We start from the raw sequence: 10,487 nt of genomic DNA, 5'->3' as shown, positions 1-10,487 counted from the left end.
GGCGGGGAGGCGGCGGCGGCCGGGTGCTGCTCGGCCGGGAGCTCGCCGCTCTTCCACATCTTCTTGAACTTGGAGCGCCGGTTCTGGAACCAGATTTTGACCTTCGGGGGAGAAAAAGAGAAAGGAGGGAGAGGGGGCGCGTGAGCTTGAGCGCGGGGGCACGGGCGGGAGCGCGGCGCTGACCACTGAGCCCCCGGGCCGGCGCGGGCCGCAGAGTCCCGGCGGCGTTCGGGGGGCTGATGTGCGCGCTCTGACGGCGCGAGCCAAGGCCCGGGCGCTGGGGGGTTAGGAAGGTCGGGGCGCCGGGGTCGCGTGCGTCCCCGCGGCGGGTGGAGGGGTGGCCTTTCTGTCCACCCGGGTCCCCCTCCTCCTCCCTCCCGCGCCGCGGCCCCTTCAGGAATCGTTCCGTTCGTCTGTCCGTCCTGGCCGTTCGCGTTGCCCAAAGGCGCGGACGGACCAGCAGGCCGACTTTGGACCGGTGGCCCCCGCCTCCCGGCCGCCCTCCCGCCCGCGCCCAGCGCGCACCTGAGTCTGGGTGAGGCCCAGGGAGGCGGCCAGCTCGGCCCTCTCGGGCAGCGCCAGGTACTGGGTCTTCTGGAAGCGCCGCTGCAGGGCGGCCAGCTGGAAGCTGGAGTAGATGGTGCGCGGCTTGCGGACTTTCTTTGGCTTCCCGTTCACGATCCGGATTTCGGGCTCCAGGTCCTCCTTGTCTGCACCGAAAAGGAGCCGTGAGCGCCCGCCGTCCCGCCCGGGGGGCCCAGGGGGTCCCCGACCTCTCACCCCGGGCCCGGCCTGTGCCAACTTGGCCGGAGCCTGGAGGGGGAGGAGGCCCTGGAGAACTTTCAGCTCGGGCCACGAAAGCCCGCGGGAACCGGAGGGGGGGGGGACCCGCGCTCCACGGAGAGACGGGAGGCGGGCACGGCATGCCACCCAAGCGGGCAGCCCGCCGGGCCTGTCCCCGGGGCGCCTGGGGGGGGGGGGGGGGGGGGACAGGAACAGCGATTGGGCCGAGCTAAAGTTCAGGAGGAGGACGGGGAGGACGAGGCCCCGCGCGGTCCTCCCCCGCGCCTACCCGGGCCCTCCCCCGCGGCCAGGCCAGCCCCGGCCCGCCCCCCCTCCGGATGCCCGCGTCGCGCCTACCGGGCTCGTTGTGCACCGGGGACGGGCTGGTTCCGTAGGGCGCGTAGGAGGAGGAGTAGGCGGCGGTGTAGCCCAGGTCGTAGCCGCCCTTGGCGGGGTAGGGGACGCCGCCGAGGCCGCCGGCGTGGTACTGGTAGGAGCCCAAGTGCGCGTAGGGCGAGGCCCCCCCGCCGCCGCCGCCGCCGCCGCCGCCGCCGCCCGCCGGGTGCTGCTGCTGGTTGGTGTAGTAGCTGCTGTCGGTGGCCGTGGACACGGGCAGGGTGGGCGACTCCTGCGGCTTGTGCAGCCCGCCGCTGCCCCCGGGGCCGGCGCCCGCCCCGCTCGGCGGCGGCGGCTGCTGGTGGTAGGCGCTGGAGGCGGAGATCTGGGTGGAGTGCATGTCGGCCGCCAGGCTGTCGAAGACTCCGGTCATGCTGGGCCGGGCCGGGGGAAGCGCGCGGGAGCGGGCGGGCGCGGGGAGGGGCGGCGAGGGGCGAGGCGGCCCGTCCGCGCGTCCCCTCCTCCCCCCCGGGGGGACGCGATCAGGGCGCGCGGCTCGGCCCCGCGGCCGCCCGCCGCATCCTTTCCCCCGCGGCCTCCTGGACCTCTGGGCTCGCGGCCCGGGCTCGGGGCGGGGGGCGGGCGGCGGCGGAGGGGGGGCGGGCGGGAGGGCGGGCGGGAGCAGGTGAGCGACCCCCGAGCGGCTTTACGATTGTCTGGCGGCCGGGCTCCCGCAGGGTGGGCATTTAACGCCCGTCACGTGACCCGCGGCCGACGTCACCTAGCAACGGCCAATCGGAGGCGGCGGGCCGCGGGGCGCCGGGAGTCCGCGACCGGGCCGCCCCGGGGGGGACCCGGGTCACGTGGCGGCGGCGGCGGGAGGGTCCGCGCCGGACCGCGGCGGAGAGCGGGAGTCGAACCCGCAGCTCGGTGGGGTGCGGGGTCGAAGGCGTCCGGCCCCCCGGGAAGGAGCGGCGGCCCCCGCGTCTCTCTCCCCGCAGCTCCGAGCGGCTCCGTCCCTCCCGTCCGGGGTCACGGAAATCGAATAAAGCCAGGCACAGGGCCGAGCCAGCTTTGTCTCCTTTTCCTCCGGGCGTCTGGCTCTCCCTCTCCTCAGCCGCCCGGCACCTGACGACCATTGATTTAAACCATCCATAAACCGCGTGAAACAGTAATCCACACGCTCCCCAACCACCCCGCAGAGATATTACGCCAATTAATTGGATAATATTTAACGTTTTTCCTTATTGCCCGAGAGAAGAGCCCTCTGAGCCCAGAGGTATCATTACTGATAATGTGTTGGAAATCACTTCTCCTTCTACACAGAAAGCGCCGGAGCAAAGGATGACGCTCAGCTAGCGGATCGACCTCTTTGGGAAAGGTGGCCCAGACTACACAGCCTTCGAAGTCGTTTGAATCGGTGTTTTTACAAAAAAGGGAACGAAAAAAAAAAAAAAACCAAAAAACAAAACCAAACACCGACGCAGCGTCAGAGATTGTCCAGACTCAGCACCACACTTAGCAGGTTTTCTTGCTCTAACAAATACTAAAAGTTTCACTTCGCGCACTTTACCCCCGCTGGTGTGATTTCTCCGTCTGTAGCTTTTTTCTTTTAATTTTAATTATTAAATCAAAGTGGTGATTTCTCTTCCTGGTGGCTGGGAGTTTCAGTGGGAAGGCGACGGGCACGCGGCGGTGTTGGGCTCCCGAGTCCGACGATCCTGCCGCAGCGCCTGCTTTGTGGCGCCACCTGGTGGACAGCGTGCGAGGTTGCGAACAGGCCTGGTAGACGGTCTAATCACGCCCAGGCGCCAGGCTCTGAAACCCCCCAAAAGAACAAAATAGTAATTAAAAGCCACAAAATTGTGCTAGTGCGCGCCATCTGAAGCATCCCTTCCTAAAGACATAACATGTCACTGAAAGAACTTGTTACAACAACTGCCTAATGGAAAACAAGTTGATACTTTCAAAAATACGATCTTTGGTCTTCCCCAGAAAAAAAAAAAGCAAGTGTGTAATTAAAACTCCAGCATTCGCACAGCGGAATAATGAGGCAGGTAATGCGCCTTCCAGTCTGCCTGGATTTAGCTCTTAGCCACTTGGTTAAGGAAGGCCTGGAGATGTGGGAAAGAATGAGTTTGTTAGAACCGCTTCCCCCGGCGGAGCTCTCAGCACCGGCCTGCATTGACTTTAAACTGCTCCCTGCTGCTTTTGTGTGGCCAGTGCTGCCGCCGGGGTCTTAATCCAGATTGCCTTTTAGTGACCGACTTCAAATCCCTGCTCTGTCACCGCAGTGTAGCAGGTTTGCCCTAAGAAAAGAGAACAGTTCCTTGAGAGTCAAAATAGAAAATGTGACTGTCCTTTCTCTGCCCCTTTGTTGAGCCTCAAGCATGTCCTGCAAGTTTACGGGTGGTGAAACGTTTTCTGTTTTCATTTCTTCCCCAATCCTCAATGACAGGTTAAAGTCAGGTGAGATTTGAAGAAAAGAAAGAAAGAAAGAAAGAAAGAAAGAAAGAAAGAAAGAAAGAAAGAAAGAAAAGGCGTCATTCTGGGATAGATAGAACTGAGCCCCCTTTTATCTTGGGAACAAGATGAGGGCCCTGCAGGCAGCAGGGTGAATGCTCTAAGCCCTGAGAAAAGTAGAAATGGTGGGGAGGGGAGAAAGAGATATCTACAGTTGTCTTTCTAGGGGGGAAAAAAAAGAAGAAGGCCAGGCTTGAACTTTCCTGATAAACCAGACACAGATTTAGGTCTCGTTTCATTTGTTTGTTTTGTTTTCTTGAGACGCGCTCTCGGGATGCTAGCTAGTCTGGACAGTGCTTTGTAGCCTAACCTGGCTCCAAATTCACTGCCATCCCCCTGTCTACCTCTGAGTTCTGTGAGTGCTCTGCTTACCGGCCTGAACCCCTCCCCCTTCCGAAAAAAAAAAATGTGGGTTTGCCCAAAGTATTTGGTTGCTTTGTCAAAACAGCTAATGAATCTCCCTCCTTGGGTTTAAAGTCAAATACCCGAAAATATTGATTGATAGCGATGTTTTATGCTCTGATCCCGAGTTCTGAGGAGAACCGCTCTGCTCTCCTCAGATAGGAGGCCTGAAGAGGGAGTCCGGGGAATTTGGAGGGAAAACACTGGGTGCCTGAATGAGGCGGGTTGCTTCTCTGCCGTGCTGAGTCCTCTTTCCAGTCAGCTGTTATTCTTCGCTCCGGGGTTCTTTTACTCTGCCCGGATCTAGTGGAGGCGAGTTAGGTGTCTACACTTAGACTTTGTGTGTTTCAACACATCTCCGTTTGGAGCCGGTTCGCAAGGCTGAAGTGTGGGGCTCCGGGCTTGATCCACCCATTCCCAGGATCCTGGACTGAAGAAAAGCTTCTTCTGCGTCAGGTGCTGGCCCCCCTCCGGCTGCCAGCCCGCTGCCTTCTCTGTTGCACAAATCCCAGGGCTGGGTGCTGTGAGTCTCAGCTACCCAGGATCCTCCCAGCTGGAGAGGGCGGGTTCGCTCAAGGCCCTCAGCCTCCCGCCTCCCAGCCCGCCCCGCTTCCCTGGCCTTCTCTTGGCCCAGGATTTGCCCCTACCGGGTGTCGCCGCACTCCGCTGGGGGATGTGATCGGAAAAGCCCGCTCCTCCCAGGACTTCCGGGCTGGTCTGCGCTGTCCACGGCCGGCCTGACTCCGCACTCTCTGCCCGGGGTCCCAGGGTGTTGTTTTCCAGGCTGCGGACCCCGGGGGCGACGCTGCCGCCCCTGGGGGAGTCGTTCACACTCCCTCAAGGGCTGGGCCTGGTTAGTCCAGCTAGGCGGCGGGTTCTCGGGAGCATCCGTGCCTGTCCCTTCCTTGGCCTTCAGAGGTGCCTTGGGCCCAAGGCTCCCTACTGCTTCCCCGACCCCACGACGTGAGTCAGTGTCACCCTGGCCCTCCCCTGTCCTAGCTTTGTGTCCGGATCCGGGGGTTGCTAACAGCCAGTGCTTTTTTTTTTTGCTTAGGGACCGGAGTTGTGGCCTGAGGAAGGAAGCCTGCACCACACTCACACCTTGTCTGGTAGGGTGCCCCGGAAGGGACGTGGACGCCCCTAGGGTGGAACACCTCTGTAGCCCCAAGAACAGAGGTTTTCGCTCAGGACTCCAGCGGGAGCAGCCTCGGGTCACGTGGAAAGATTTCAGCTAGAAGCGAGAGTTCAAATCCGTGACCAAGAAAAGGCGGGAGGCAGCAGCTTTCAGAGGCCTTGTCCCCGCGGAGGTTCTGGCAGGGGTCCCCTCTGCCCCCCGCTTCCCAAGGCGCTGCAAGGAGAACGCTCTGACCCTTCCCAGCGCTGCGTAGCGGTTCAGCGCGCTTCTTGAACTTCCAGGCCCAATCACCGTTCTTTTCCCCAGTCCTATCTGGAGGTTAGGGTTCCTGGCCAGCAGGGTAGCACGGCGCTGGGCCAGCGTCCCCGAACAGCCCACCCGCGGGTGCGCCACTGTCAGTGAGCAGGCGACCCGCGAAATCTCCGTGGCTAACGGCCTGGTGCCCAGGCCAAGGGGATTAGCGCCGATGGAACGCTACAAACCTCTCACCGAGGGCTCCGGGTGCTCCCTGCTGGGAGGAGAGAGCTGTGCAAACAGCCCTCCAGGAGCCTAGTGCTCTAGCTGCAAAGAAAACAATTGCCCCCCGGAGAGCATCTCGCTCTCCCCCTGCTCTGGACACTCTCTGCTTCCTGCTCCCGCCCCTCAGCTGCAGCCCCGTTCTTGGGCCTGGGTGATCCGAGCCATCAAGCCGCCTCCTAGACCGAACGGTCAGCTTTAGCTCTGCTGGCAGGTTGTAACCCGCAGGGCAACTCTCGGGGTCAGAGCGGAGAGCCCCTTGCCTCACGCGCAGCTCCAATGGTCAGCACAGCCTACTTCTGCAACTTGAAATCAAGGTCTAGGAATCCAGTTAGGCTCCCGGAACCTTACAATCGTCTGGCGTCTGATGCACACGCACACAGATGCACACACACACACACACACACACACACACACACACACACACACACACACGGACACATACACACAACCCCCTCCCCCTCCCCACAGGCATCAAGCTGGGAGAACTTGGCAGAACTCAGAGCACCGTTTGGGCACATGAATCTCACCTTTCTCCCATCCTGCTCCTCAACTAGAGAGTCCTATCACTGAGCTTTGGTGCAAGGCGAGATGCTAACCCGTAGGAGCTGGAGAATGGGACTTCGTTGGCTTGAACTATTGAGGTGACTGTGGGTGCTCTCCCGTTCTCCCGCGGAATGAAGCTTCTGGAACTGTTGCTGTGCAAACTCCCCCCCTCCCCCAAGGCCTTCTCTGCTCTGACGGAGCAAGGTCATTGTCCCGTTTTGTTTTGTTTTGTTTCCTCAACCAGGAGTAAGCCAGCCTTCTGCTAGAAGTGTGAGAGGGAGGACAGGGGCAGTGGACTAGAGCTCACCTTGGACTTGGTTTGGTGTTACCGGGAAGGGCAGTTCTGGGGTTGCAGTAGGGCTGCTTAGGGCTGGCACTTCTCCAGCCTGTCAGTCCCCGTACCCAGCAGGATTCCCGGCTGGTCCCCTCAGGCTGCTTCTGTCCCCCTCTTTGAAAGTGGAGAGAGGTGTAGGAAGCTGACTTTGGTAGCCTGGCTCAGCAATTTGCCTCCTTTAAACGGTTTGATTTTGTTTTGTGAAGAATACAAGCAGGTACCTTGGTGTTGTGGATGGAAGGTAGACCAGATGAGGATGACTAAGGGGATGGCATTGGATGGGGGCTGGGAGATGGATGGTGAGGCTACTGAGTCAATGTAGGTGAAATATCTGTCCTTCCGAAGAGAAATAAGGCAATTATAAAATCTGATGGGTGTCTGTGTCTTATTATTTGTGATAGTGCATTAGATAATACTGCTGCGATAATCCTAGGGCTAATAATAAACTTTATAGAGCCCAACAACCTTTTTTTTTTTCCTTTTTTTTTTTTTTTTTTAATAAGGTAGAGGGCTGGAGAGACAGCTTGACACTAAGGACAATTATTGCTCTTGTGGAGAACCAGGGTTTGGTTTCCATCGGCTCTCCTATAGCTGATCACAAACGGCCTGTAATCCCAGTTCCAGGGGATCCAACGCCCTCTTCTGGCCTTCATGAGTTCCTGCATGCATGTGATACACATAAATTCACCCAGGCACAGACACACCTTTAAGGATTAGCCTGGGCAACTCATCAGGAACCTTCCTCAAAATAGAAAAGAGGATGAGTGAGACGGCTCAGCAGGTACAGGCACTTGCTGATGAGAAACTGAGCTGCGTCTCCAGGACCCACATGGTGAAAGAGAGAACCCACTCCCGCAAACTGACCCCTAACAAAGGAGCTCCCACCCGAGAGGAAGGGATCTCAGTCAAGAAAATGCCTCCGTAAGACCTGGCTGTAGGGCATTGCCTTTTCTTTTCTTTCTTCTCCTTTTTTAATTGAGTCTTTGTGAATTTTAAGTCATGCACCCCCCAAACCCACTCATTTCCCAATCCTTCCATATCAGCCCTCCACCTTAGTAATCTCCGCCCCCAAAAAGAGTGTCACCATGGAAGCTGCAGTGTGTCATGGCGTGTCACACAGTACATTCTGTTTAAACTGCCCACTTGCAAAAATGGCCATTGCAATGAGTCCTTGGTCTGTTTGAGGCCCCTGGTTTCTACTACACCATCAATACTGGGCCCTCACTGGGACTCCTCTCAGATATCCTGTTGTTCCCCTGCGTCATGGAGATTCCACAGCTTTGGATATACATGACCGGGCCCTTCAGGTGCTCCAGCAGCTCATAGGTGGGGTAGATGTTGGAGTGGGCCAAGTCAAAGCCTAGGATCTGGGTCTGGGTGGTAACTGAGTTGGTCAACCCGCCAGCTCTCACGAGCCTTTGCCAACAGGGCCGGCTCTCACATACTGCCTGGGTGAGGGGCCATTTCTCCCTTGCTCACACCATCATGGCTGGCTCTCCCGTGCTCACACTATTGGGGCCAGCTCTCCTGCACCCGTGCTGCCAGGGCCAGATCTTTCTTGCTGCCTAGGAGAGGGACAGGGCCAGCTCAGCACAAGGCTCAGACACCAACATGGCCTCAGGCAGCAGCCCAGACCACGGACATCCAAATGGACTTTGAAGGTAGTGCAGGCCTTCGACATCAACACAGACCCTGGCTGCAATAGGACCACAGACCCAAACATGGCCCCTGGCAGCAGCATTTGCCATGTCACCGTGGTGTCTTTTGGCAGTGCAGGATGCTCAGATTAGTATGTCCCCAGTGGCAGCACAGCCCTCAGACACCCATCTAGTCTCAAGTGGCAGCCCAGGCCACGGACATTGACACAGACCCTGGCTGCAGCAGAACCACACAGTCAGACATGGTCCTTAGTGGCAGCTGGGGCCAGGATGTCACTGTGGCCTCGGGTGGCAGCACAGGACACCCAGATCAGTTTGGCTTTTGGATATCAATTGGTCTCAGGCAGCAGCCCAGACCACTGACATCTGGATGCAACACAGGCCACAGACACAGCTCCTGCCTGCAGTAAGGCCATAGACCTTGGCCCTTGGCAGCAGCCTGGGCTCAGCCTCAGGTGGCTGTACAGGCTCCTCATATTCACCTATTCCTCACCACCATCTCTCTCCACGGTGCACGGTGTGCTCAGCTTCAGCCTTCTCTCCCATCTCTCCCCTGCATTCTCCATCTTTCCCATATCCCCACCATATAGTCTCTCATCTTGGTAGTGCCCACGGCAGGAGTGTCCCAGGGCAGGAGCTTGAGTGTCTTTCTTCTAGCTGCCCTGGGCCACCATAAGTAATCATTTTAAATGTCCTAAAAGTAAAAACAAGTCAGAGGGGCTGGGGATATAATTCAGCAATAGAGCACTTGCTTAGCAGGTGTGAGGTCCGGAGTCCAGCCTTCAGTATCACAACACCCAAGAACCTTCCCACCAAAAATGAGAGCATCTGGGACAGTTGGCCCATGTCTGTGACCCCAGCACTTAGGAGGTCAAGACAAGAATATCAGGAATTCAAGGTAATCCTGGGTTCCACAGTGAGTTTGAGTCCAGGCTAGCCGATGTGAGACTATGTCTCAAAAAAAACAAAACAAAAACAGAGGGAGGGGAAGCCGGGTAAGGTGGTAGTACACGTGTTTAGTCCCAGTGCTCAGCAAGCAGAGGCAGGCTGATCTCTGTGAGTTCAAGGCCAGCCTGGGCTAGAGAGTTCCAGAAAAGTGCTTTACCTCTTCAATAAAGGTATATAAATAGAATTGTATGATGTGAAACCTTTGGGAATTTCCTTTTTATGTTCAGCTTAAGTCTATGGATATTTATCTAAGTTGTGTGTATATATAGTTGATTGTTTTTATTGCTCAGTAAATTTTATGGTATGTGTGTTTTGATTTTTTTTAAACGATGTATTTTTATTACGTTTTCCCTCCCTAAATGCACCCCACATCCTTCCCACTTCTCCACCCTCCCAAACCCACATCCTCTTTTTCTCTTTCATTAAAAAACAAACAGGATCTAAAAAAATAATAATAAAGATTAAAATGAAATTAAAAAATATGAGGGAGGGAAGCCGAAGAAAAAGCACAGGAAACACATAGATGCTGAGACACATATCTGCACACGCAGAAAACTAACAAAAACAAAATAGAAAACCGTAATACAGAAGCAAAAGATCTGTAAGGTAAAAAAAAAACAAAAAAAAAATCTCCAAAGCTACCATTGACTTTGTTTTGTATTGGCCATTTAATGCTAGGCAGGGACCTGCCTGTTGTACGGTTTGTAAACACAGTGAAAGACTGTTGGAAAAAACTAAATATTCCTTTTCAAGCAGTTATCAACTGGAGACAGCTTCTGGGTTAAGTTCATATGCATGTCAGTTCTGCTGTGTCTAGAAGGCCTTGTTTCCTGGTGTCTTCCATACCCACTGGCTCCTACAATCTCTCTGCCTCCTCTTGGACTGGGTTCCCTGAGCCCTGAGGGGAGGGTACATGTTTTTTTGATCAGTTTCCTATTGAAAGACACTGGGTTATTTCCAGATATGGGTTATCTATATTAAGCTGGTATAAACTTACTTATTTTTGACATAGGGTCTTGCTATGTAGCCCAGAATAGCCTTGAATTCAACATCATTCTTCATTAGCTGCCTCAAGTTCAGGTGTGTTTTAGAGGTGTGTTCCAAGAGGCCAGGAATGTGCATATTTTTTCTGTATTTCATTTCTCTGGGATATACAGGTTGTTCACGTCTGTCTTTCTTTCTTTCTTTCTTTCTTTCTTTCTTTCTTTCTTTCTTTCTCTCTCTCTCTCTCTCTCTCTCTGGCTCTCCTTCCTTCCTTCCTTCCTTCCTTCCTTCCTTCCTTCCTTCCTTCCTTCCTTCCTTCCTT

The 10,487-nt window shown here is 56.2% G+C and overlaps 1 protein-coding gene across 1 annotated transcript in view; it reads right to left on the bottom strand.

The window, feature by feature from the left end:
• Dlx2 (distal-less homeobox 2) overlaps nt 1-1,552 on the bottom strand; it is a 2,217-nt gene extending 665 nt beyond the window's left edge. Inside the window, exons 1-3 of the mRNA XM_055600785.1 lie at nt 1,141-1,552; nt 526-710; nt 4-101 (exon numbers count right to left, since the gene is read on the bottom strand). Of these exons, the coding sequence (XP_055456760.1) occupies nt 4-101; nt 526-710; nt 1,141-1,552 (695 nt within the window). The remainder of the gene's footprint in view (nt 1-3; nt 102-525; nt 711-1,140) is intronic.
• Nucleotides 1,553-10,487: the final 8,935 nt, after the last annotated feature.

Source organism: Psammomys obesus, unplaced genomic scaffold (genome assembly GCF_907164565.1).
Source record: "Psammomys obesus unplaced genomic scaffold, mPsaObe1.curated_primary_1811, whole genome shotgun sequence".
Taxonomy (NCBI): domain Eukaryota; kingdom Metazoa; phylum Chordata; class Mammalia; order Rodentia; family Muridae; genus Psammomys; species Psammomys obesus.
The sequence above is the reverse complement of the archived record's forward strand: the minus strand, read 5'-3'. Positions and strand labels throughout refer to the sequence as shown.